The 27,675-nt window shown below is 45.7% G+C and overlaps 1 protein-coding gene across 3 annotated transcripts in view; it reads left to right on the top strand.

Annotated features, from left to right (window-relative positions):
* Positions 1-19,921, top strand: part of BCL3 (BCL3 transcription coactivator) — an 89,537-nt gene extending 69,616 nt beyond the window's left edge. The window contains exons 4-9 of one of the 3 annotated variants that reach the window (XM_077259841.1): positions 143-338; positions 1,816-1,904; positions 2,314-2,391; positions 3,497-3,664; positions 13,419-13,509; positions 18,046-19,921. In XM_077259841.1, the coding sequence (XP_077115956.1) occupies positions 143-338; positions 1,816-1,904; positions 2,314-2,391; positions 3,497-3,664; positions 13,419-13,509; positions 18,046-18,086 (663 nt within the window). In that variant the 3' untranslated portion in view covers positions 18,087-19,921. Of the gene's footprint in view, positions 1-142; positions 339-1,815; positions 1,905-2,313; positions 2,392-3,496; positions 3,665-10,533; positions 10,598-13,418; positions 13,510-18,045 lie in introns of all 3 variants that reach the window. The other 2 variants (XM_077259844.1, XM_077259842.1) reach the window with 2 other exon arrangements.
* Positions 19,922-27,675: the final 7,754 nt, after the last annotated feature.

Below are 27,675 nucleotides of genomic sequence, written 5' to 3'. Positions count from 1 at the left end.
TCCAGAATGGGTGCATAATTACCAGACCTTCTGAACTTCTTGACGTTTTCAATGTCCTAACACTATGAAAGTCTATGGGAACATGGAAGGGTTTTCACTCCTGTCTTTTTTTATTGACTCTTTATATCCCATCATCTTCTAGACTCCACTTCATCTTGCGGTAATCACCGATCAACCAGAATTTGTGGCTCTTCTCTTACAACACAAAACCAACCCTCTAATCCCCGACCGCAATGGACAGACTTGCGTTCACTTGGCCTGTGAATATGGAAGTATCAGAAGTCTGGAGGTCCTGATGAGGGCTGGAATCCGGGACTTGGAAATCACAAACTACCATGGTGTGAGACTAAAATATGAAATTATGTCATGTCAATATTCTTGGCTGCGGTAATATACAATTATGCATGTCATTTATACATTGATGTTCTAGTCTTGATTATAGCTACTGGAACCCTGCCACCTGGATGTCAAATTATTATGAAGTAATTACAATTCGATGTACATCATTGAATTTTTCAATTCAAGGATTTAGTTGTTTCCGGTTCCACAACATCAACTGGGACTGATGGCTTTATGGAATATGGCACCATTTTGTAATCTCCGACTGTGGGATGGAAGCCCTGAGAACCGACTCCTATCTCCCATCATCTGCGGTTCTTCTTTTGAAGAGGATCCGGGGATGCCGTTGACTATGAGACAGTTTTGCTTGGCTCCCGTCCGATGACCATAAATGACTGACCTTGCTTCTAGATGAGGTCCTGCTAATCGATTTGCACCATTTCTAGTTCCAAACTACGGCACTATACAGAGTATAGTGATACGGTCTCCAAACCTTGTAGTCCTGGGTTCAAATTTCACCAAACACGACATCTGCAAGGATCTTGTATGGTCTCCTCGTGGTTGCATGTTCTCCGGTTTCCTCACACACTTCAAAGACATAGTGATGGGGAATATAGATCATGAAACCCCACAGGGACAGTGACGATGATGTCTGTAAAGCCATTAAGAAAGCATAAAAGATAAAAATAAAATAAACATTTGAGGAACCAATGGCTTTATGCACTGTGGCACCATGTAGTACCATCCTGGGTGATAGCTGGATGATATCCAACTATACCATGATTTTTTTTTCTCTTTTTGTTTTCTCTTTTCGTTACGATACTATTGGAGGTATATACAGATATGTAGCTATTGAGGTCTATAAGTGCCATATTACAGCTCTGTATATCTTGGAACTTATATGGATTTGTAATACTGAATATACATAAGCCCTAAAGCAAATAGCATCATAACAATGCCACTTCTATATTATGACTTCTGACATCACTGAAGATACTACTTGTTTGAGTAAAGCACTTACGCTACACTGCCCCCGCTGGTTGTGTTCAGTAACTGCAATTTTCACCTATAATTTCTAAAATTTAGTGGTCATTTAACTGATGTCACAAAGGAAGTCCCCCTCTATATACAGCAGATGACAACAGGTTGCATAAAGTTTAAGGAGCCAAGCATCCCCTCCCTTCCATCCGTTACATTTGACACCTTTTATGTAAGATGATCGCCTCATCCACTTATGCAATCCTCAAGGTCCTACAGACTGTTAAACCAAGTGACATGGACTTTCTAATTCATTGCCTTTGCATTATCTTTTTGAATATGCATTGTCCATATGTAACCAAATCCCTATATAAGGTGTTTGCATTGGGTTGTGCCACTTCACTTGGCTGGATGGTACGTTTACTATATAAGTAATGTTTGTATTGTATCATAACCGGCTCCGTGTCACTCATCATTCCTTTTTCTTTGTTCCTTCAGGTATGACCGCATTGCATGTGGCCATCAGGTCAGAACGTAGGGATATCACTATATGTTTACTGGAGCATGGAGCTGACGTGAATGCAGTGGTACTGTACTCTTTCATGTCTTACTCTTTTGGATTTGTTTTTCTTTTATTGACAACATTGATAGCAAAGTTCTAAGTTCACATCAGAGTCAAAAGTTAGTTAGAAAAGAGATCAATGCCAACCTTGTTCTTGCATCTTTTTCCATTTCTGTTTGTTTTAATGCTGACTAAACTCCCTTAGTACACATGGATGTTGACTTTATTTGGTCGATGTGTAACATTCATGTTTACAAAAAATTCATCAAATATTGTTCAAATAACTACAATAAAAAAGTATACATTCTAACCTTGACCTTTTAGTGCTTTACCTGAGGAACATGATGCTTTTGAGTACAAAATATCAAAGCATTTTGAGTTGTAATGGTGAAATTTGTGCTATTCCTTTTTGGTAATTTCAGTCTCTACTACAGGATTTAAAAAGCGGACAGACACCCTTAATCCAGGTGGTGGAAAGTGGTTCTGAGGAGCTAGTGTCACTTCTGCTTCAGGTGAGTTGTCACATGGTGCATCCCTAGATGAGGTGAATCCTCTAATCTGAAGGTCCGAGTAGGAACATGGGCCATGGGTGTCAGTGCAGCAGACGGGTGAGGCACAAAGGATACAGGTAGCAGGCAGGAGACCATTAGCAGAGGTACTTAAAGCTATAGGAAGACCGGTAATTGAGGGACTGGAAGTCACATTCAAGCAGGAGATGTCTTGCTTGAGACTGCAGAGAGGTTGGAGAGATACTGAAAGCCACAGGCAGCCCAGAGACTTTTGTGACACTGCAGAGAAGTAGCAGATGTACTAGAAGCAGCAGGTAGACACATGGCTGAGGTACTGAAAACCACAGGCAGATGGGAGATGTCCTGAAGAGGGTAGACAGGGTGCTCAGGTACTGAAGGCCACCGGCAGACAAGTACCTGAGGTAGTGGAAGCTGCAGGCAGCCATAAGATGTCCTAAAGCCCACAAACATTGTGCAGACAAAACTCTGGAGCAACTCGAAAGTATTAATACCATGGAAGCTGCAGGCAAACAGGAGACATCTGGGAAACCGCAGGCAGACATGTAGAAGAGATTCTGGAAGACCGGGGAACAGGGAGCAGACAGATCTCCGAAGTAACTAGAAAGTATGTACCATGGAAGCGAACAGAAGACTGGAGACTGCAGACAGGTAGCAGTGGTACTGAAAGTCGCAGACAGGCAACTTAGGGATTGGAAACCACAGGGCAGATGGGCGATGTAAGAAGCAGAGCCCAGACCCGGAACAGGTGTGTAATATGAATGATAGCAAGTCATATAGCATATTTGACAGCCAAAGTATTAAAATTAGTATGGATCAATTCCAAGTGATCTCTTGAAATTAGTCCTCAAATTAGACTTGTAAACCTATGACTTAGTCAATTTTAGACAGCTGTGAATATGTTACAATGTATCAGTGAAGGGTGTCCTCTACGGTAGAGCTAAATATGCTGTCACACTGTAATATGGACTGTAGGTACTGGATATGTGCACATAAGGGACACATTTCTGAATAATGGCACTTGCCATGTTTACATCTAATTTTTATCACAGTATTTACTATTCACACAAATTTTTCTTGATCGCTAAAGAAAGGAGCAGAAGTCAATGGATCGACCTATGCAGGGAGCACAGCACTGCACGTGGCGAGTGGACGGGGGCTTCATGAGATAACACGTTTACTACTGAGAAGTGGGGCAGATGGTAGCATAAAGAACTGTCATAACGACACTGCCGTGACAGTAGCAAAAGATAAAAAGGTGAGCTGGAAATATGGAATGTCTAAAGTGGGCTCCAACCCATGGATAATAAATAATAATAATTCTATTTGTACAGCGCTAACATATTCCATAGCTCTTTACAATTAAGAGGGGCCTTGTGCACACAATTAAGACAGCATGAGAGAAGTCTTGACGGTGGATGTGGGAGGTTTGGTGTTGTGAATTAGACTTTTTTGGCTCCCTCTTGTGGTCACTAGTGGTATGACTCTGGGATTGTCTTTCCCTAGTTTGGCACCCACCTGGGTCGTTAGTCCAGGGGTGTTGCTATATAGACTTCCTGAATTCTCAGTCTGGTGCCTGGCATCGTTGTAATCAGTCCTTTCTGTTTGCTCCTGTCTGCTGGTCCTGGTTCTTGCAAAATTAAGCTAAGTCCTGCTTCCTTGTTTTTTGGTTATTTGTATTGCTCTTATTTTTTGTCCAGCTTGTACTAAATGTGATTCCTGTTTTTGCTGGAAGCTCTAGGGGGCTGGTATTCTCCCCCCGGGCCGTTAGACGGTTCGGGGGTTCTTGAATATCCAGCGTGGAAATTTTGATAGGGTTTTTGCTGACCGTATAAGTCATCTTACTATATTCTGCTATTAGTCAGTGAGCCTCTCTTTGCTAAATACCTAGTTCATTCTTACGTTTGTCTTTTCTTCTTACCTCACCGTTATTATTTGTTGGGGGCTTGTATCCAACTTTTGGGGTCTTTTCTCTGGAGGCAAGAAAGGTCTATCTTTTCCCTTCTAGGGTTACTTAGTTCTCCGGCTGGCGCGAGACGTCTAGAACCAACGTAGGCACGTTCCCCGGCTGCTTCTATTTGTGGTGCTAGGATTAGATATACGGTCAGCCCAGTTACCACTGCCCTATGAGCTGTTTTTTTGTGTTTGCAGACTTGGTATTTATTTCTGAGACCCTCTGCCATTGGGGTCATAACAGTATGCCAGGCCTAAGTTGAATGTTTAATGCATTGCAGAAGTGGGATAATAAGAAAGGAAATTCTGAGTTTTTTTTTTTTTTCCTCTCTTTCTTCCTCCCCTTTACCTCTGAGTGGCTTAAGCTTGCTGCAGACATGAATGTCCAGACTTTGATTACAAGTGTGGATCAGCTTGCTGCTCGTGTGCAGGGCATACAAGATTTTGTTACCAGTAGTCCAATGTCTGAACCTAAAATACCTATTCCTGAACTGTTCTCTGGAGATCGATTTAAGTTTAGGAATTTCAGGAATAATTGTAAATTGTTTCTATCTCTGAGACCCCGTTCGTCTGGAGACTCAGCTCAGCAAGTTAAAATTGTTATCTCTTTCTTGCGGGGCGACCCTCAGGATTGGGCTTTCTCGCTAGCGCCAGGAGATCCGGCATTGGCGAATATTGATGCGTTTTTTCTGGCGCTCGGATTGCTTTACGAGGAACCCAATCTTGAAATTCAGGCAGAAAAAGCCTTGCTGTTCTCGTGCCAGCGGGTTGCTCTTGCCCTTGCCTGTCCCGAAGAGGCCTTGGACACACATTTCCATGGATTTCATTTCAGATCTTCCGGTGTCTCAAGGAATGTCTGTCATCTGGGTGGTATGTGATTGCTTTTCCAAGATGGTCCATTTGGTATCTTTGCCTAAGCTGCCTTCCTCTTCCGATCTGGTTCCTTTGTTCTTTCAGAATGTGGTTCGTTTACACGGCATTCCTGAGAATATCGTGTCTGACAGAGGATCCCAGTTTGTTTCCAGATTCTGGCGATCCTTTTGTGCTAAGATGGGCATTGATTTGTCGTTTTCGTCTGCCTTTCATCCTCAGACTAATGGACAAACGGAGCGAACTAATCAGACTCTGGAGGCTTATTTGAGGTGTTTTGTTTCTGCAGATCAGGATGATTGGGTGACCTTCTTGCCGTTGGCTGAGTTTGCCCTTAATAATCGGGCTAGTTCCGCTACTTTGGTCTCGCCATTTTTCTGCAACTCTGGTTTCCATCCTCGTTTTTCCTCGGGACATGTGGAGCCTTCTGACTGTCCTGGGGTAGATTCTGTGGTGGATAGGTTGCAGCAGATTTGGAATCATGTGGTGGACAACTTGAAGTTGTCACAGGAGAAGGCTCAGCGTTTTGCCAACCGCCGCCGCGGTGTGGGTCCCCGACTTCGTGTTGGGGATTTGGTATGGCTGTCTTCTCGATTTGTTCCTATGAAGGTCTCCTCTCCTAAATTCAAGCCTCGCTTCATCGGTCCTTACAAGATATTGGAAATCCTTAATCCTGTGTCCTTTCGCTTGGATCTTCCGGTGTCGTTTGCCATTCACAACGTGTTCCATAGGTCTTTGTTGCGGCGGTACGTTGTACCTGTGGTTCCTTCTGTTGAGCCTCCCGCTCCGGTGTTGGTTGAGGGCGAGTTGGAGTACGTGGTGGAGAAGATCTTGGATTCTCGTCTCTCCAGACGGAGGCTTCAGTATCTGGTCAAGTGGAAGGGCTATGGTCAGGAGGATAATTCCTGGGTGGTTGCCTCTGATGTGCATGCGGCCGATTTGGTTCGTGCCTTTCACGCTGCTCATCCTGATCGCCCTGGTGGTCTTGGTGAGGGTTCGGTGATCCCTCCTTAAAGGGGGGGTACTGTTGTGAATTAGACTTTTTTGGCTCCCTCTTGTGGTCACTAGTGGTATGACTCTGGGATTGTCTTTCCCTAGTTTGGCACCCACCTGGGTCGTTAGTCCAGGGGTGTTGCTATATAGACTTCCTGAATTCTCAGTCTGGTGCCTGGCATCGTTGTAATCAGTCCTTTCTGTTTGCTCCTGTCTGCTGGTCCTGGTTCTTGCAAAATTAAGCTAAGTCCTGCTTCCTTGTTTTTTGGTTATTTGTATTGCTCTTATTTTTTGTCCAGCTTGTACTAAATGTGATTCCTGTTTTTGCTGGAAGCTCTAGGGGGCTGGTATTCTCCCCCCGGGCCGTTAGACGGTTCGGGGGTTCTTGAATATCCAGCGTGGAAATTTTGATAGGGGTTTTGCTGACCGTTTAAGTCATCTTACTATATTCTGCTATTAGTCAGTGGGCCTCTCTTTGCTAAATACCTAGTTCATTCTTACGTTTGTCTTTTCTTCTTACCTCACCGTTATTATTTGTTGGGGGCTTGTATCCAACTTTTGGGGTCTTTTCTCTGGAGGCAAGAAAGGTCTATCTTTTCCCTTCTAGGGTTAGTTAGTTGTCCGGCTGGCGCGAGACGTCTAGAACCAACGTAGGCACGTTCCCCGGCTGCTTCTATTTGTGGTGCTAGGATTAGATATACGGTCAGCCCAGTTACCACTGCCCTATGAGCTGTTTTTTTGTGTTTGCAGACTTGGTATTTATTTCTGAGACCCTCTGCCATTGGGGTCATAACAGTTTGGATTATGGAGGTTGTTAGTCTTAGTTCAATTGCAGAACCGAGAGCATGAGTAGGATGATATACAGAAATGAGGGAGCAGATGTAGGGCGGTGCAGAATTGTGGAGAGATTTGTGGGCGAGAGCAATGTGTATGTATAAATCGTATTCTGTAGTGAATTGGCAACCAGTGAAATGGCTGGCACAAGGTGGAGGCATCGGTATAGGAGCTGGACTGGAATACAATCCTGGCTGCTGCATTTAGGACAAACTGGAGATGAGAAAGTTTGGTTAGAGGGAGGACCCATCAGACGAGACTTGCAGTAGTCCAGATGAAAATGAATAACAGCGAAAGCACAAGTTTTCACAGTTTCAAACGTGAAACAGATCGAATTTGGAGATGTTTTTAAGATGCAGGTGACATGACCGAGAGAGTTGTCGGCTATAGGGTAAGATAGGAAAGTTCTGTATCAAATATGACCTGAAGACAGCGGTAGTTAGACCACCAAAGGAAATTGCAATAACTGGTCTAGGTAAGTTAGCAGAGGGAGGAAACAAGAGAAGTTCAGTTTTGGAGAGATTCAGTTTCAGAAAGAGGGAGGACATGATGTTAGAACAAACAGAATGCTCTCCAGAAGGAATACTCCTACCAATCAGTGATATATTTATTTCTACTATATGTTTAGGAGCTTAGCAAGAAGTAAAGGACTGATGGATGATGACATGGCTGCAGGATTAGACTACAGAGTTTGCTTGTCTTTTCACAATGGAGATACGTAGGTCTTTATATAAGCTGATCCGTGGGGACAAGAAAAAAATTGACCGAGAAGGTGGACCTTCCAATTAAGTTACAATGGTGCCATAGATAGAAAGAGAAAAGAAAGATAATAATACTCACCAAAAGTCCCAGGTAAACTGGGAATGTCCCATTTAATTACCAAATTTAAGGATGTTCCCTGCCAAAAGGGGTAGGGAAAATATAAGCTTCTTCCACAAATACGTGGTCGTGGGTAGAGTTGAGTGAATTTTTCAATATTCGGTTCGGATTACGATCACCGGTGAATATTATATTTGCAGCGCCATTGGAGTCAGTGGGAGTAGGAATGAGCCAATATGTTTGGAAACAAACATAAAAAATAAAATCGGCATGAATAGGGTACTAATATCGCACGAATAAGGCAAATTCGGATTCGTCGTTCGTTTCCGAACATATTCACTCATCTCTAGGTTTGGGGTCTGGAGAAATGCTCTGAAATTGCCAAAATCAATGTGTTAGGTGTCAAGTTCCTGTCGCTGCACAGAGGGAATCTCGAATCACCTCCGCTGCAGTCTCCCATTTTTCTCCAGACGCAGTGGAGCCTGCTCAGCGGAGACGTCGGTCCCAGCATCTTGCTTAAGCAGATACTCTGCGCTTGGTTACTTGCTGCCCTTCCAGGCTCAGCCATTGTAGCCAGTACTGATCAGCGGCAAACAGACGCTTCTGGGACAAAGTCCTGCTTTTCTCCTTCTGAGCATGCCCAAGGAAGACCTCTCATTGGAGGTCGGGGGTCACACACTCAGGTCCTGTAGCAGCTCCAATTGGTCCACTAGGAAGGTCCTGAAGAAGCTGCAACTATAAAAGGTTTGCATGGCCGCACGGCCATGCACTAGTATCATTTGCTTATGGCTAATGCCAGTGGATGCTCTACCACTCTGGTTATATGTGGTGTGTCTAGATCTGGGACTGTACACTCAGGCAGGCAGCTAGCATCAGTGGGGGCAATTAGTTGCTTGGCTTAGCATCTGGTTCCTTCATGTGTGCGGTTAGCACAGAAGAGTTCCAGAGCAAGCACAACCCTAGTTAGGGTAATACTCTCTGAGTATCTTGTGACTCTGTGAAGCAACAGAGCTCGCTACTATTTCACACGGGGTTAAGTCGAATCCACATGTGAGTTCAGCGTCCATCCGCCATTACATAGCAGCAAGTACCATCTCTGCACGGTGGACCCCGGGCTGCGAACGCACCTCGTATCTATCCATTTATTTGGTGCATTCCGTAAGCTCTAACACAATATTAGTAAGGGCGCAGTCAAACCCAGATTGGAACGCAATGCTTGGACTGGCCGCGGTTCTTCCGACCCGAGCATGACAATCCGAGCTTTGTGTTCTGATCTCGCTCCCATATATACAGCCGTCTGACTGCACCCTAACCATGAGAATGTTGCACAAGAAGCTTTGCGTAGAGACAAATGATAGTTTTTCCCCATAGAAACAACTCTTGAGTGGTCTTTCGGAGCACTGCATTTTCTTCTATCCATTTCGCAATACATCCAACAACAATTGCTCCGAATAGAAATAAACAATGTATATTAGGCCCCTATAATAGTTTGTGAGTGCCCCATTTTAGCACCCTATAGCTCGGAAGTTGTACAAACCCATAGTATGTATGAGTGCGTGCAGAGACGGTGACACCTTACGGGAATTGAACCTAGGGGTTACATGCCAGTTTGCCATTGGCATCACAATAAAGAACACAATTGAAGTTCCACTTATAGTTTTACGTGAGTCATGAATGCAATAAATGGACCCTTGTGTGCCCTGAGAATTGAGTTTCTTCATATCTGCTGGTTATAAAATAACTTAAAGGGGAACAACTTTTTTTTCATTTTGTATGAAAACATTATTATAGTACTTGAAAAAAAATTTCCTGTACGACACCGTCACTCCTTTGTTAAGGGTCTAGTGGTTAAAATTGAAAAGTGCTTGTAAAAACCTTTTCTGTTCTGTAGGACGGAGAATTTAATTTTATTGTTTAATACTCATTGTCTAGTTTACCTTTTACCCAAGCTATCTATCAGTAGTGGCCGAGCATGCAGAGTGCTTTCAAGCTCTTTCTCATAGAGCTTGTAAGCACTGATGTAAAGTTGGCTGGCTTCACTGCCTCTGCATTACTCGGACGTTGCCTCTGTTTGCAGCATGGAAGAGGGCACAGTTCGGGTCAGCGCCACAACCATGCTGTTGGTCAGAGCTGTGAATGTTCAGGAGTGCAACACCCCACCTCCCTCCTCTGTGCCAGTTAGAAAGCCAGGACTCGGTGAAACGGTGCGATCCTGAAGATGAAACACAAGAAAACTCTGTTAAATACAGATCTGTTCCTGTACCCTAAATGGTCATCTCTGGAAAAGCTAGATGACAATATGTCAACTATTAAACTGGGACATCATTTAAAAGTGGTTGTGTCATCTTAAGGATGATTTTTTTTTTCTATGTGATCAGTTGATCTCTATTGGACCAAACCACTAATGATCTGCTGGTATAGCTGGGGAAGTTGCAAATAGCATCTCATTATTCTGGCAGTGGCCACTGCAGGAAAAATGTGGTATTACATGGTTCATCATCATCAGAGAGTCCTCCAGAGTGACCTCCTGTCTTTGTAGCATCGTAGCTGCAGAGCTGGAGGACATTCTCACTTACGACCTCCAAATGGGGTAATTGGGCAGGGTTTCTCCTAACGAGACAACCTAGTTAACCACCATGCTTCCTTTCTACTCTACAGGTAGTCATTAGGTTTTCCATGGAGAATGTGAAGAAGTCAATTTCACATACAGAACATATCACAAGTAAGAACTTATAGGTTGCTTATGAATAAACCCATAAGAAATTGGACCTAGTGGCAAGTGATTGCCTCCAATTTCAACACAAACTCAACACGAAATGGAGTTGTCTTCTGCTGGACCTTCGAGGACCATTATTGTTTCACTGCCCAAGAACACCTAGTACTCCGGTAAAAAATATGACCCTGCTTCCCTCTATGAGCTTAAACAAAGAGATTCTACATACAGTGGTTCTTGTTTTGAAGAATCTGACGTCAATGAATTATATAAGCTGCTCAAAGCATCATTAGAAAGCTATGAAATAGAAATTATCTGCAGGGGACATGCCAAATTGACGAAAGATGACATTGGTAGTCAGTAGCGTAGCTACCAGGGGGGCAGAGGGGGCCATCGCCCCGGGCCCCGCGCTCTGAGGGGGCCCACTGGGAGCTACGCTACTGTAACTGCATCGGCGTGCGCAGCGCCGATGCAGTTACATTCTGCGGCAGAGCAGGGAGAATCGATCCCCTGCTCTGCCGCTATGGGGCCCCTGAGCAGGCAGGGGGCCCGGTGCCAGCAGTGGGCCCCCCCGCCCGTCATCACATGGTGAGCTGTATCGGCGGCGGATACAGCTCACCGCAGTGATGAGGGAAGGAGCGCTGCGCTCCTCCCATCATCCCCCACACTGTCTGACAGCGGGCGCGATGACGTCACCACCCAGCGCCCGCTGTCAGATGAGCGGGAGCAGGGAATGCCGCTGGAACAAGGAGGAAGAGAGGTGAGTATTTATTTACTGTGTTTTTATGGAGGCTGCCTTATCTTCAGTATCTGCCTATAGGGGGGGAGTGCTGCCTTATCTTCAGTATCTGCCTATAGTGGGGGAGTGCTGCCTTATCTTCATTATCTGCCTATAGTGGGGGAGTGCTGCCTTATCTTCAGTATCTGCCTATAGGGGGGGAGTGCTGCCTTATCTTCATTATCTGCCTATAGTGGGGGAGTGCTGCCTTATCTTCAGTATCTGCCTATAGTGGGGGAGTGCTGCCTTATCATCAGAATCTGCCTATAGAGGGGGAGTGCTGCCTTATCTTCATTATCTGCCTATAGTGGGGGAGTGCTGCCTTATCTTCAGTATCTGCCTATAGGGGGGGAGTGCTGCCTTATCTTCAGTATCTGCCTATAGGGGGGGAGTGCTGCCTTATCTTCATTATCTGCCTATAGTGGGGGAGTGCTGCCTTATCTTCAGTATCTGCCTATAGTGGGGGAGTGCTGCCTTATCATCAGTATCTGCCTATAGTGGGGGAGTGCTGCCTTATCTTCATTATCTGCCTATAGTGGGGGAGTGCTGCCTTATCATCAGTATCTGCCTATAGTGGGGGAGTGCTGCCTTATCATCAGTATCTGCCTATAGAGGGGGAGTGCTGCCTTATCTTCATTATCTGCCTATAGTGGGGGAGTGCTGCCTTATCTTCAGTATCTGCCTATAGGGGGGGAGTGCTGCCTTATCTTCAGTATCTGCCTATAAGGGGGGAGTGCTGCCTTATCTTCAGTATCTGCCTATAGTGGGGGAGTGCTGCCTTATCTTCAGTATCTGCCTATAGTGGGGGAGTGCTGCCTTATCTTCATTATCTGCCTATAGTGGGGGAGTGCTGCCTTATCTTCATTATCTGCCTATAGTGGGGGAGTGCTGCCTTATCTTCATTATCTGCCTATAGTGGGGGAGTGCTGCCTTATCTTCATTATCTGCCTATAGTGGGGGAGTGCTGCCTTATCTTCAGTATCTGCCTATAGGGGGGGAGTGCTGCCTTATCTTCAGTATCTGCCTATAGGGGGGGAGTGCTGCCTTATCTTCAGTATCTGCCTTTAGGGGGGGAGTGCTGCCTTATCTTCAGTATCTGCCTATAGGGGGGGAGTGCTGCCTTATCTTCAGTATCTGCCTTTAGGGGGGGAGTGCTGCCTTATCTACAGTATCTGCCTATGGGGGGGAGTGCTGCCTTATCTACAGTATCTTCCTATAGGGGGGAGTGCTGCCTTTTCTTCAGTATCTGCCTATAGGGGGGAGTGCTGCCTTATCTTCAGTATCTGCCTATAGGGGGGGGAGTGCTGCCTTATCTACAGGATCTGCCTATGGGGGGGTGCTGCCTTATACTACAGAGTCTGCCTATGGGGGGTGCTGCTTTAAACTACAGGGTCTGCCTATAGGCGTGCTGCCTTGTGCCATGTGCTATATTGAGGACTATCTGGCACATTATACTAATGGAGGTTATCTATGGGGCCATCATACAGTGTGGGGATTACAGAGTTGGAGCCATCAAACAGTTTGAAGGCTACTAAGGGGTCAGTATAATGTGTGGGTGGTCCTATACAGTTAGGGGGCATTATACTGTGTATAGGGGGGGGAGACTCGGGACATTATTAAATGTAAAGTGGGCACTTATTGTAATAGGATGACTCAGGTTACTGTGACTATCAAAGGGGCACACAGAGGGCATTGTTACTTTCTAGGGGGCAAAATGTGGGCTCTGTTTTCTAGGGCACTTGCACCCGTCATTACTATATTGTAGAGGGGTGCTTTAGAATTTAGAGGGTACAGAGAACCACAGAGTAGGTGCAGTAATAGGGTCACATACGTCAGCAGAGGCTCAGTATTGGGTTATCAGGTGCAGTAATAGGGACACATACGGCAGCAGCGGCTCAGTATTGGGGTATCAGGTGTAGTAATAGGGACAATTACGGCAGCAGGTGCTCAGTATTGGGGTAGCAGCAGGATGAGGGGTTTGTGCAGGTTGGGAATAGATGGTGATGGCTGGAATATGAGAAGTGAAACGTGTCCTTGTTTTTTTTTCTGCAGACGAGTTGTTGCTGGAAGAAGTTGTCATGTCGGTCTGGGCCAGATGGAAAAGACGGGAAAAGTGACGACTCCATCATAAAGAACGTCAACGGTAAGTCATTATCTGTAACTGTGATGTGATCTCTTACATGTTCTGCAGGGCTGGTATCTACCACTGACCATATGGCGGTAATATCCATCTTGGTCGTTATATAGAGATTATCTTCAGTAACAGCGCAGTTTGCTGAGGTTCTCCTCCACTATTAGGGGGCGTCATCAAGTTGTACTCAAGGTTACCTGGTTAGGGGCCCACTCAGAAGCTTCGCTCCCCCTGGACCAAAACCCTAGCTACGCCTCTGTTGGTAGTAATAAATGAGCTGGAGAACCCAAAAATTTACAAAACAAGGACGCGTCAATGACAAGTAGACCAACCATCTTCAATCTTGGGTGTTGTCTTGGGGGTTTCCAATCTTATCCTATCACATAGGTCAGGACAAAAGATAAGTTCAGGTATAGCTTTCATTTTCTCAACGTCTACTTTTTGGTGGCCTTGTGATTCATCTTCTACATGGTCTACCACGTAATTCATTGGATCATGACTTGCTTTGTAAATTATGGCATCCCTCCATAGTGTAAGGGCCTCGTAATACACAACAAATCTGGTTTCATTCTTAGTGAAGTTTGGCCAGAAAGCAAGAAAAACCTTTTTCGTTCACCCTATGCTTGACTTTCAGAAGAACTTAAAAACAGTCCCCACCTACTGACACCACTGTGATAGTCATTGTGAAAGTGTCCTGGAATGGAATTTATAACTGTCAGCAGAGGAAATCCTTCCTCGAAGAGAGGGTGGCCCCAAAGGTTATTAGATGTGCTTAATTCATTAGTGTGTAACTAGTCATCTTTTTAGCTGCAAAGTTGGGCTTATACAATCATTGGGAACTTTGTGGAAAGACTTATGGTCTCTTAGTTGGATCCTACTTAGCAGACTTCTTTTCATGAGTTCATTATCTATTAAGATGGCATTCTAAGTCTGGCATCCCATGTGTTCTTATATTCCTAAATCTGCCGTTCGATGCAAATTGAATGTTCCTTATTATGGTCCGGGTTCTCTTCAGACCCTAGAGCTTAAAACATGTAGGATGTAGAAAAAAATGGATACTCATCTGACCAGTCACCTGAACCACCATCCCTACAGCCCATCATCTGTTCTTCCATGCCTCTTATTTTCCCCTTACAGGTGGATCCTCTTCGGCTTCTTTACTCCAGACCATCGCCTCCGGCTCAACTAGACCTCTGTTGTCACTGAAGGCCACGTGTGTCATGACATCATGCCATGCACCATGATGTCAGAGGATCATTTGAACCATAAACCATGGTCTGGAGAAAAAAGTCTGATGAGGATGTGTGCAATGGGGGGAAGGAGAAAATAGGAAGCGTGGAGGATCAGACTGTGGTTTGCAGCGTGGCGAGACAGGAGAGCGGTGAGGAGAGTATTTTTTATCTTAACCATTTGCCTGGTCCTCTACAATTCAATAAATGGTGGCAGAAGCTGGTCGCAAATTGAGCAAAATTGCAAAAAAAAAATCAGTTTTCTGGAGAATGCTCATTTTTGTCAAATTTGAGACTAATTCACTCGAATAAATTTCTGCATCTATAATAGATGTTATACATAGCTAACTGAATGTTTGGGTGCATGTCCAAAGGTCCAATCCAAGGGGTCTAATTTAATCCAGACAAACTGAAAAATTGCAGTTTTCTGATTAGAATAGTGTTAAATCATAATTTATTCACCCTAGGAGCAAGAGTGTAGAGACAGAAGAGGACTCCTGTGCGAGAACAATACATGGGTCAATCGTTAATCATCAGAATGCACAATTCCACCTCTTTGGAGATAGACGTTGCCCCTTACCTCTTGGTCCCTTGCTGCCCCTGTGCAGGACATTTTGGCTCATCAGTAGAGGTTTTCTGCTTTTCCATCACCGACAACTGTTTATAGTGTGAAGCACAGTTGTGGTGGCGGACATGGAGGGGGGGGGATGTAGCTGCAGTTTCCATCTTTTTCTATGTACCTCCTAGCTGTGATTGTCCCAGACCAATATACTCAAGGGTGTCTGTAGAGAAATTGTCATTTATATTTTGGAATAATGACGAGTAGATTTTTTTCTTTAAACTGTTTAACCAAAGCCACAAATAGAAGGTGACGTTTCCTGATTTCATTGCAAACACATTGAATATTTCAGGTGCTTTTTCTTTCAGATTTTACCAAAATGTCACGTGAAAAACAGGAAATTATTTATATTTATGCAAAATGAAAGCATATAGCAGCATGAGGGCTTCATTTACTGCTCGTGGTACCCTAGTCATAGAATACAGCCTAAAGTTATAATTAGTGCTCACGAGTTCCGCCATGTTTAGTACCCTATTTTCTATTATTTAAAGGGAACCTGTCACCAGGTTGGTCCCATATGAAATAAGATGAGTACCTTTAATCCCTGATATACAGCATTCTAATATGCTGTGTATATGCCCCTAATCCAGTTTGCAGGAAAGGAAAAAGATCTAAAAACCTACTTATTATACTCACCTATGAGGTGGTCAGGTCTAATGGGTGTCGCTATCTTGGTCTGGTGCCTCACTTCCTCTTGTGATGCCTTCCTCCTTTGTGTTTCTTGTGGATGACTCCACCTACGTCATCCACTCAAGGTCCCCGGCATCGCACTCTCTGTCCTCTTTAGGGCAGAGCAAAGTACTGTTGTGCGCATGCGCCAGACAAGGTCAAAGAATCCCATGCGCAAGACAGTACCTTATTCTGCCCTGGTAAGGGCATAGAAGTATACCTGAGCAAGGGAGCAATGCTGGGGACACTGTGCGGATGACATCCACATGAAGGAGGACGGCATCATGAGTAGAGATGAGGCATCAGATGTAGACCAGCAATGCCCATCGGACCCAACTGCCCCATAGGTGAGTATTATAGAACTTTTTTTCTTGTCTTGCAGGGCTGTATATCAGGGCTAAAAACTACTGGCCTTATCACATCTGGGACAAACCTGGTGACAGGTTCCCTTTAAGGTGAATATTACATAGGGCTTTTCATCCTAAAATAATAAATAAAATAGATTTAAATAAACCACTTTGATTGTTGTATTCATGGTATCATAGGATCCAGTAGATTTCTACCTTCGGAACTAGAATAAGTAGTGACCATCTATAACATGAAAAGGGCAGGATGAAATGAATGGATACTATAAAACAGTCAAAAATAGGTTAAAAAGCTGAAACCAGCTGAGCCACTTCAGACCTAATGTATTCCATTGATCTTGTTCCATTGCGAATTCTTGGAAAATTCAGATTTTGGTTGGCGCTTGTGCAGAATAAATCACAGGGTATGAGTAGTATTTTATGCTAATCTTGATATCCAAGGAATCCAGAAACATAAAATTATGCAACCAAGCTCGGACTGGAAATCACCCATTAAGATACATAGGAGAGAAGTTCTAAGTTAATTTTCTGCACAGTTTGTGTCATTTTAAAGGAAAAATTATCAGAAAAAATACTTGTTTTTTTAAATTAGATTTTTGTGTTACATGTTTTTTTTTATGAAAATTTGGCAATTTTTTTTATTAAAAAGAAAAAAAATTGTAATCTTGCAATTTTTACAATCGCAACTGGGTCTTATTTTAGATTTATACTTCCTGTAGTTTCAAATACAGTTTTCATCAGTCTCATTGCCATCAGAGACAGGATTACACTGACAGGTAACAATTCTATACACAGCTGATAACACAGGATCCAGCAATCCCAATAGTTGATGTCACAGTTACTGTTCCCTTTACAATGACTTTTGCACGGGCTCATTAGATGTTTTAATGCAAAAGATAGGGTTTGAGTCTGTCCATTGTGGCTATGTACATGCGCTGTTTCCTGAAACAACAGGAAGTTAGAGTCAAAAATAGCCCCAGAGGCCAAACTGAAAATTACAAGATTTCTGTTTTTCTTTACTTTTTAACACAGATTGTTAAATGCCAAAAATGTTTAAAAAATACATTTCAAACACAAAAACATATTTTAAACAATAGGTTATTTTTAATTATAGATTCCATTTGACTGAAAATTCAAGAATAACTCCATAATACAATTTTGTATGGATGAAACCCAATGGCCACAGAGCAAGATAATTCTAAGATTGAAATGTGTATTTGCTTATTCTCATGGTCACATCTTTCACTGCCTGAATGGAGACTAGTTGGGCATGATTGTAGGCTATGAGAGATGTGTCACTGTGGGAAAGGTCCCGTAATGGGGTTGTACAATATTAGAAAAAAAAATATTTACTTGATTGAGGTCAAACTGATTGGCACAGTTTCCAGAAAATTGGAGATTTTTCTTTTAATCTCAAACAACCCATTTAATTGAGACCTTCAGTGGGTTATATTATGGTCTTTCTCTGTGCCCGGTGGTGTCTCAATCATCAGGGTCGTTATCAAGTCCCCATGATATAAGTATGTCTTTGGTTAAGGACATCAAATGGTTTAAAGCCCTGAAGAAAGGTAAAGTGGGTGTATTTCAGTCATAAGAGGGATGAAACGTGATTTGTTTTTAAGCTGTACATATTTTTGTGACTCATCCCTGCATTTCAATGTTTCAGATTGCAGATATCCTGCGGGGCAGGTCGTCTTCTCCACGTAGTCAATGTGAAAGACTTAGAGGACCAATTAAAGGGCGGTCATGTAGTCCAACATCACAAGGAGTAACGCCCAGTAACTTATCTGTAAGCCCTCCTCCGTAGAAGAAGTTGGATCCATTATTCTCCTTACCTCAAATGTCTAACTTTTAGGGAACTCTACACCACTGCCCACTACGAACTGCATGGTTCCTGAACTGATTATAAGGAAAGCAACTCAACCAAAAGATCCAAACTTTTGTACGGTCAAACCTTCATCACGTTTACTCTTGGATTTGAAACAACTTGGTAAACCAAATGAATCATCTGGCACCTCTTCCATCTCCAGTCACCAGGAGCACAGTAGTGGGCAGTTTAGTGTCACACCTGAAAGATCTTGAAAGTAGTAGGTGGTGGGAAGTCTGAAACCCAAGTCTCACATCTGAATATTGATTAAAAGCATTGGCATGGGTGTTTTTTGGCCTTTTCTGCCTGTCCCCTATGTAGGTGGTGTACTTTGCCTCTTTTGTAAGCATGCCACTAGAAGATGGTAAAACAACACCATTGTCTCGTATTGTATTTTTCTAGAAGAACATTATTATTCCCACCAAAAACCTTTTATGATGTTTAGTGACATTCACATAGTTCAAAAGATTCAGGTGATCTTATCTGACCTCTTACTGAAGAGTCATGTCATCCATAGTAAAGAAATTCCAAGGCACCAAAGCTGTTCCTAAAAATGTAATATACATGAATCATATATATAAAAAAACAAAAATTCATCCTACAACTCACCTGCCAAGCCAAAATATATATTACTCAAATTCTTATTTTGGGCTTGACAAGGACAATTTTGCAAACGTTACTTTTTGATAGGCTTGGAATTTCATTACTGTGGACTACATTGGCACCAATAAAAGCACAGAGACCCAGCAGCGATGCAGGAGATCCAGGATACCCATCACTGCCTACATGCCCAATGTCAAGGAAATGCTGTACTGTTTGGTTGTTACCCTACTAAAAACCATCAAGTGATATAATCAAGCTCAAATTTCCAGAGGAGCAAATGGATTGAGGAAAACGAAAAGGACTTTTGGAGAACCTGATGGATGCGATGACTCATGTGAGGGATTAAACACTTATTATGATCATAGACATTATATAACCTGAGCATTATACAGTTCCATGGCACAGCCCAACAACTGGGACTACAACTTCAAATGTGAGGCTTCAATTGAAAGAAAATGACTCTAAATGGCGGTCTATGAGCCACCTTTGAAAAAGCCAAATGGAACCAACGGTGCAGCCCAGTGTTTTTCAATCTTTCTGATATGAGACAGTCCCTTTTAAGCCGTTCTTGTACAGTTCATATTCTTTCTCCGTTTTCACAACACCTACCGTGAACTTAGATAAGGAAATGTTTGTGATGTATCTCTCGCCTTGCACTTCCTTTATGTTTGACTTGTGTGTTTTGCTGTAGGGTGGATAAAATGTGATACGGTGTTGGCTTTGCATTCCTGTAAGTTATTTAATTTTTTTTTTTTTACAATAAATATTTTTTTATTAAACCCAAGCGGCATTTCTTAGATCCACGTAACGATAATCATTAATATACCGGTAATCATAAAGCACTACTATGCACTGAGGCCAAGATCATACTGTATCAGCTCTCCCAAAGTAATTAGGAAGTATATAATCAATTGGACCGCTCAAGGCAGATACAAACACAAGAAAATAGAGCACAAATGTCCCAAACATCATGTATAAAAAGTTCATTTATTGAAAAGATCATACAAAGAATATTCCAAATATATATCTACATGCTAAATGCATCAAGAGACTTAAAACGGAGGAGATCTGAGGTAAACTGAGGCTCAGAGAGGACTGCACAATACACCCCAAGGAAGCAAACAACTAATATCTAGTCTGTGTAGAGGCACACTGGCTTTTAACAATCCATGAAATTGAACAATACAACAATCAACTCTAAGCCTATTGAGCCCCAGGATAATTTCAAAGAGGTTCCAAAGATGTATGCTTTCCCATTATAGTCAGGGGGATGTCCCCACCTCGCCCCGCAGCCCCAACGCGCGGTTTGCGTACCAGCTTTTTCAACAGGGGTTAACAATCAGTCAATCTTTTTAGTTTATATATCTGGAAAACCGGAAGTGTAGCCAATGAGCGGCGCATGCGCACTGACACCCAGGATACCGTCACCTCCAGCGGGCATCATAGTGGAGCGCACATGTGGGCGGAACTCCACCAGATGACGTCACATGACATGCGCAATCCACAACTCATTGACAACCACAGAGGAGACGGACTCCAAGGGTAGCACGCACGCATGTGCACAATCGGCAACCATTTTACGGTCAGAACCGTGACACAGCCGAAAATGTTTCGGTAACATTTTCAAAATGGATATATTGTTTGCTTCTTTTGCAGCCTTGATGTTCCTTACATGTTTGCGTGTCCTAATCTTCAGCTCTCGTAGTGAGACCCACATAAATAAGGGAGCAGGGGCAAGTAGCATAATACACCACAAAAGTGGTGTTACATGAAATAAGTTCACGAATTTTAAACTCCCTGCTCCCATCAGATGTTTTGAAGGTCCCACATCTCAAAATGTTAGGACACACCACACAGGAACCACAGGGATAGCAACCCTGTCTGGGACCTCACTCAATGAAATGATTTCTCTTCTTGGCCACATAGTGGCTCTTTACCAAATCATCTATTACATTTTTTCCCCTGTGCTGTGTCACTAGAGGAAATTTAGTTAAGTGTGGTGCCAACAATGCATCAGTCTGCAAGATGGACCAGTGCTTATTCAATATCTCACGGATCTGACCCCAGCGACAATTAGAGGTGGAAATAAACCTGACCTCAGATCCATCATCAATTTTAGATTTTGTAGATTTTTTAGAGTGCATCAGCAAATCTTCCCTTCGTGATGACTTAGCTCGTTTATATCCTGCCCTGATGCACCGACGACTGTAACCCCTAGCCCTAAATCGCTCTGTGAAGATATTGGACTGTCTCTCGAAGCAGGTCTCTGGATCAAACCCACCTGTTCCTCAAGAATTGTCCAACTGGGGTGGCCTTAATTACCGAATAACTATGTGCCAAGGAGGCATGCAACAAAGAGTTCACAGATGTCTCTTTCTGAAATAAATCGGTCTCATTGGAGCCATCCTCGGCTACATACAAAGTGATGTCCAAAAAATCAATTTTGTTCAAGTGCCATGTATACGTAAATTTCAAATTACAGATATTATCATTAAGGTTCTGCATAAATTTGGTTAGGATGGCTTCGTCATGATTCCAAATCATCAGAACATCGTCAATGTAACTAAACCAGTCTAAAAAAATCTACAAAATCTAAAATTGATGATGGATCTGAGGTCAGGTTTATTTCCACCTCTAATTGTCGCTGGGGTCAGATCCGTGAGATATTAAATAAGCACTGGTCCATCTTGCATACTGATGCATTGTTGGCACTGCACTTAACTAAATTTCCTCTAATGACACAGCGTAGGGGAAAAAATTTAAAAGATGATTTGGTAAAGAGCCACTATGTGGCCAAGAAGAGAAATCATTTCAATGTGGGCGGTCCCAGACAGGGTTGCTATCCATGTGGTTCCTGTGTCGTGTGTCCTAATATTTTGAGATGTGGGACCTTCAAAACATCTGATGGGAGCAGGGAGTTTAAAATTTGTGAATTTATTTCATTTAACACCACTTTTGTGTATTATGCTACTTGCACCTGCTCCCTTATTTATGTGGGTCTCACTACGAGAGAGCTGAAGATTAGGACATGCGAACATGTAAGGGACATCGAGGCTGCAAAAGAAGCAAACGATATATCCATTTTGAAAACTTTACCGAAACATTTTCGGTTGTGTCACGGTTCTGACCCTAGTGGCTTAAAGGTGCGAGGCATTGACAAAATACATGTAGGTATCAGGGATGGTAATCTGGCTATAATTTTGGCACAACGTAAATGTAAATGGATTGTCACCCTTGATACCAATGCCCCTAAAGGGCTCAATGAAAATTGAGCTTTGTTCCCTTCTTGTGACTTGGCGTTTATGTGTGGTATATCTACCATTTTTTAATCTGCGGTATAATGGACTGATTTTGTGTAAAAGGTATATACCTCTCTATAATGAATCTAGTCTCCATCATTTTTTATTTTATTTTTTGCTTACTTGTTTCTCTTTTTTGTCTTTTTGCAGTCTATGTTTTATTGTGTCAAGTTGCCACAGCGTTGGACGCTATGTGATGCATGATGGACTCTCCTTCTCTGACATGGAGCTATTGGGGAATGATGAAAATCTCCTTTGTCACTTGTCCCTTGTCACCTTTTAATATTTATTATCTATTATATAATTTCACTAGTTCACTTTACATCTATGCACTATTGTCACTTTACAAAATTATACTGTATTGGAGCACATTACAATTGTTGTTATTATTATTTATTATTATTTTTTATATATTGTAGTATTGCTTACACACCAACACATATGTCTTTGCTATTTAAAGATTAGAGAATGAGTGTCCATTCTAGTAATGGTACTATCAGACATGGCCGCGTCTGTGATCTCCTTTAAAATGGTTGCCGATTGTGCGCATGCGCGCGTGCTACCCTTGGAGTCCATCTCCTCTGTGGCTATTAATGAGTTGTGGAGTGCGCATGTCATGTGACGTCATCTGGCGGAGTTCCGCCCACATGTGCGCTCCACTATGACGTCCATGGGAGGTGACAGTATCCTGGGTGTCAGCGCACATGCGCCGCTCATCGACTACACTTCCGGTTTTCCAGATATATAAACGAAAAAGATTCACTGATTGTTAACCCCTGTTGAAAAGCTGGCATGCGAAACTCTCGTCGGGGCTGCGGGGTGAGGTGGGGACATCCCCCTGACTATAAGGCTGTGTGCACACGTAGCAGATTTTTAGCGTTTTTTTTTTGCGGTTTTTCGCTATAAAAACGCTATAAAACCGCAAAAAAACCCGCTAACATTAAGCATCCTATGTAACAGAATGCAATCCACATTTTTTGTGCACATGCTGCATTTTTTTCCTGAGCGGAATCGCAATCCAGAAAAAAACGCAGCATGTTCATTAAAATTGCAGAATTGCGGCGATTCTGCACACATAGGAGTGCATTTATCTGCTTACTTCCTGCACGGGGCTGTGCACACCATGCGGGAAGTAAGCAGATCAAGTGCGGTTGGTACCCAGGGTGGAGGAGAGGAGACTCTCCTCCACGGACTGGGCACCATATAATTGGTAAAAAAAAAAAGAATTAAAATAAAAAATAGCGATATACTCACCTTCTGGCGGCCCGACCTCCTCAGCGGCTTCTGTGGTGCGTGTGAAGGACCAGCGATGACGTCGCGGTCACATGACCACGATGACGTCGCGGTCACGTGACCGCTACGTCAATGGAAGGTCCTGAACACAGCATCAATTAGGAACGGAAGCCGCTGAGGTGAGTATAACCATTTTTTTTATTATAGTGCTTTGGAACAAAGCACTATACTGTTATTCCACCGTGGATAACTTCTTCTTATTATAGTGCTTTGGAACAAAGCACTATACTGTTATTCCATCGTGGATAACTTCTTCTTATTATAGTGCTTTGGAACAAAGCACTATACTGTTATTCCATCGTGGATAACTTCTTCTTATTCTTATTATTATAGTGCTTTGGAACAAAGCACTATACTGTTATTCCACCGTGGTAAACTTCTTATTATAGTGCTTTGGAACAAAGCACTATACTGTTATTCCACCGTGGTAAACTTCTTATTCTTATTATTATTATTCAGTCCGCACGTAATGCGGCCCGAACCGCTAAACTCACAGACTCCAGTGAGGTGTCATTTCGAAGCCAGCGTTCCTGAGAGGTGTGCTAAGTATTTTTCGTGTCGATCGGATTTGTAGTTTTGGCGCAATTTGCGTTTGAAAAAAGTGTCTCAATGCATTTCAATAGGGAAATTTTCCAATACGTTTATAATGGGCCTGATTTCTGAGGCAATTTCTAAAAATAACTGCCACCTGGCTGATTACCTCATTGATATGCGCAGTGAGACCCAGTTACTATGCCAACGCCTATAAACTCTACCAGCCCACCAGGTCACAAGTTTTGTCAGATAATATCAGCTCTTAAAGTGACAGTACAGCACAATTACAAAGCACTATCTGTAGTCTTATCATTATTGCCCCGCTCACCAAATCGGATCCAGCCCACCAAATCGGACCAGAGTGCCCCCGCTTGCCAAATCGGACCCAGAGTGCCCCCGCCCGCCAAATCGGACCCAGAGTGGCGCCGCCCGTCAAGTCGGACCCAGAGTGGCGCCGCCCGCCAAATCGGACCCAGAGTGGCGCCGCCCGCCAAATCGGACCCAGAGTGGCGCCGCCCGCCAAATCGGACCCAGAGTGGCGCCGCCCGCCAAATCGGACCCAGAGTGGCGCCGCCCGCCAAATCGGACCCAGAGTGGCGCCGCCCGCCAAATCGGACCCAGAGTGGCGCCGCCCGCCAAATCGGACCCAGAGTGACCCGGGCCGCCAAATCAGACCCAGAGTGGCGCCGCCCGCCAAATCGGACCCAGAGTGGCGCCGCCCGCCAAATCGGACCCAGAGTGGCGCCGCCCGCCAAATCGGACCCAGAGTGGCGCCGCCCGCCAAATCGGACCCAGAGTGACCCGGCCCGCCAAATCGGACCCAGAGTGACCCGGCCCGCCAAATCGGACCCAGAGTGACCCGGCCCGCCAAATCGGACCCAGAGTGACCCGGCCCGCCAAATCGGACCCAGAGTGACCCGACCCGCCAAATCGGACCCAGAGTGACCCGGCCCGCCAAATCGGACCCAGAGTGGCGCCGCCCGCCAAATGGACCCAGAGTGGCGCCGCCCGCCAAATCGGACCCAGAGTGACCCGGCCCGCCAAATCGGACCCAGAGTGACCCGGCCCGCCAAATCGGACCCAGAGTGACCCGGCCCGCCAAATCGGACCCAGAGTGACCCGACCCGCCAAATCGGACCCAGAGTGACCCGGCCCGCCAAATCGGACCCAGAGTGGCGCCGCCCGCCAAATGGACCCAGAGTGGCGCCGCCCGCCAAATCGGACCCAGAGTGGCGCCGCCCGCCAAGTCGGACCCAGAGTGGCGCCGCCCGCCAAGTCGGACCCAGAGTGGCGCCGCCCGCCAAGTCGGACCCAGAGTGGCGCCGCCCGCCAAGATGGACCCAGAGTGGCGCCGCCCGTCAAATCGGACCCAGAGTGACCCGGGCCACCAAATCGGACCCAGAGTGACCCGGGCCACCAAATCGGACCCAGAGTGACCCGGGTCACCAAATCGGACCCAGAGTGACCCGGGCCACCAAATCGGACCCAGAGTGACCCGGGCCACCAAATCGGACCCAGAGTGACCCGGGCCACCAAATCGGACGCAGAGTGACCCGGGCCACCAAATCGGACCCAGAGTGACCCGGGCCACCAAATCGGACCCAGAGTGACCCGGGCCACCAAATCGGACCCAGAGTGACCCGGGCCACCAAATCGGACCCAGAGTGACCCGGCCCACCAAATCGGACCCAGAGTGACCCGGCCCACCAAATCGGACCCAGAGTGACCCGGCCCACCAAATCGGACCCAGAGTGACCCGGGCCACCAAATCGGACCCAGAGTGACCCGGCCCACCAAATCGGACCCAGAGTGACCCGGCCCACCAAATCGGGCCCAGAGTGACCCGGGCCACCAAATCGGACCCAGAGTGACCCGGGCCACCAAATCGGACCCAGAGTGACCCGGGCCACCAAATCGGACCCAGAGTGACCCCGGCCACCAAATCGGGCCCAGAGTGACCCGGGCCACCAAATCGGGCCCAGAGTGACCCGGGCCACCAAATCGGGCCCAGAGTGACCCGGGTTGACCAAATCGGGCCCAGAGTGACCCGGGCCACCAAATCGGGCCCAGAGTGACCCGGCCCACCAAATGGGACCCAGAGTGACCCGGCCCACCAAATGGGACCCAGAGTGACCCGGCCCACCAAATGGGACCCAGAGTGACCTGGCCCACCAAATGGGACCCAGAGTGACCCGGCCCACCAAATGGGACCCAGAGTGACCCGGCCCACCAAATGGGACCCAGAGTGACCCGGCCCACCAAATGGGACCCAGAGTGACCCGGCCCACCAAATCGGACCCAGAGTGACCCGGCCCACCAAGCCTCAACCCTGAGGGGCTACAACTACCAAACCAGCGCCTGAGGGGCACCCAAGTGTGAAAGTCTTGCAGGGGCAGCCCGGGCACCATTCCAAAGCACTATCTGTAGTTCCTTCAGGAAATACCCATCTAGTTCTTATTATTATTATTCAGTCCGCACGTAATGCGGCCCGAACCGCTAAACTCACAGACTCCAGTGAGGTGTCATTTCGAAGCCAGCGTTCCTGAGAGGTGTGCTAAGTATTTTTCGTGTCGATCGGATTTGTAGTTTTGGCGCAATTTGCGTTTGAAAAAAGTGTCTCAATGCATTTCAATAGGGAAATTTTCCAATACGTTTATAATGGGCCTGATTTCTGAGGCAATTTCTAAAAATAACTGCCACCTGGCTGATTACCTCATTGATATGCGCAGTGAGACCCAGTTACTATGCCAACGCCTATAAACTCTACCAGCCCACCAGGTCACAAGTTTTGTCAGATAATATCAGCTCTTAAAGTGACAGTACAGCACAATTACAAAGCACTATCTGTAGTCTTATCATTATTGCCCCGCTCACCAAATCGGACCCAGCCCACCAAATCGGACGAGAGTGCCCCCGCCCGCCAAATCGGACCCAGAGTGGCGCCGCCCGTCAAGTCGGACCCAGAGTGGCGCCGCCCGCCAAATCGGACCCAGAGTGGCGCCGCCCGCCAAATCGGACCCAGAGTGGCGCCGCACGCCAAATCGGACCCAGAGTGGCGCCGCCCGCCAAATCGGACCCAGAGTGGCGCCGCCCGCCAAATCGGACCCAGAGTGGCGCCGCCCGCCAAATCGGACCCAGAGTGGCGCCGCCCGCCAAATCGGACACAGAGTTGCGCCGCCCGCCAAATCGGACCCAGAGAGGCGCCGCCCGCCAAATCGGACCCAGAGTGGCGCCGCCCGCAAAATCGGACCCAGAGTGGCGCCGCCCACCAAATCGGACCCAGAGTGACCCGGGCTGCCAAATCGGACCCAGAGTGACCCGGGCCGCCAAATCGGACCCAGAGTGACCCGGGCCGCCAAATCGGACCCAGAGTGGCGCCGCCCGCCAAATCAGACCCAGAGTGGCGCCGCCCACCAAATCGGACCCAGAGTGGCGCTGCCCGCCAAATCGGACCCAGTGTGGCGCCGCCCACCAAATCGGACCCAGAGTGGCGCCGCCCACCAAATCGGACCCAGAGTGACCCGGGCCGCCAAATCGGACCCAGAGTGGCGCCGCCCGCCAAATCGGACCCAGAGTGGCGCCGCCCGCCAAATCGGACCCAGAGTGGCGCCGCCCGCCAAATCGGACCCAGAGTGGCGCCGCCTGCCAAATCGGACCCAGAGTGACCCGGCCCGCCAAATCGGACCCAGAGTGACCCGGC

The sequence above is a fragment of the Ranitomeya variabilis genome, chromosome 4 (assembly GCF_051348905.1).
Source record: "Ranitomeya variabilis isolate aRanVar5 chromosome 4, aRanVar5.hap1, whole genome shotgun sequence".
NCBI lineage: Eukaryota > Metazoa > Chordata > Amphibia > Anura > Dendrobatidae > Ranitomeya > Ranitomeya variabilis.
This window is presented reverse-complemented; position numbering and strand designations above follow the sequence as displayed.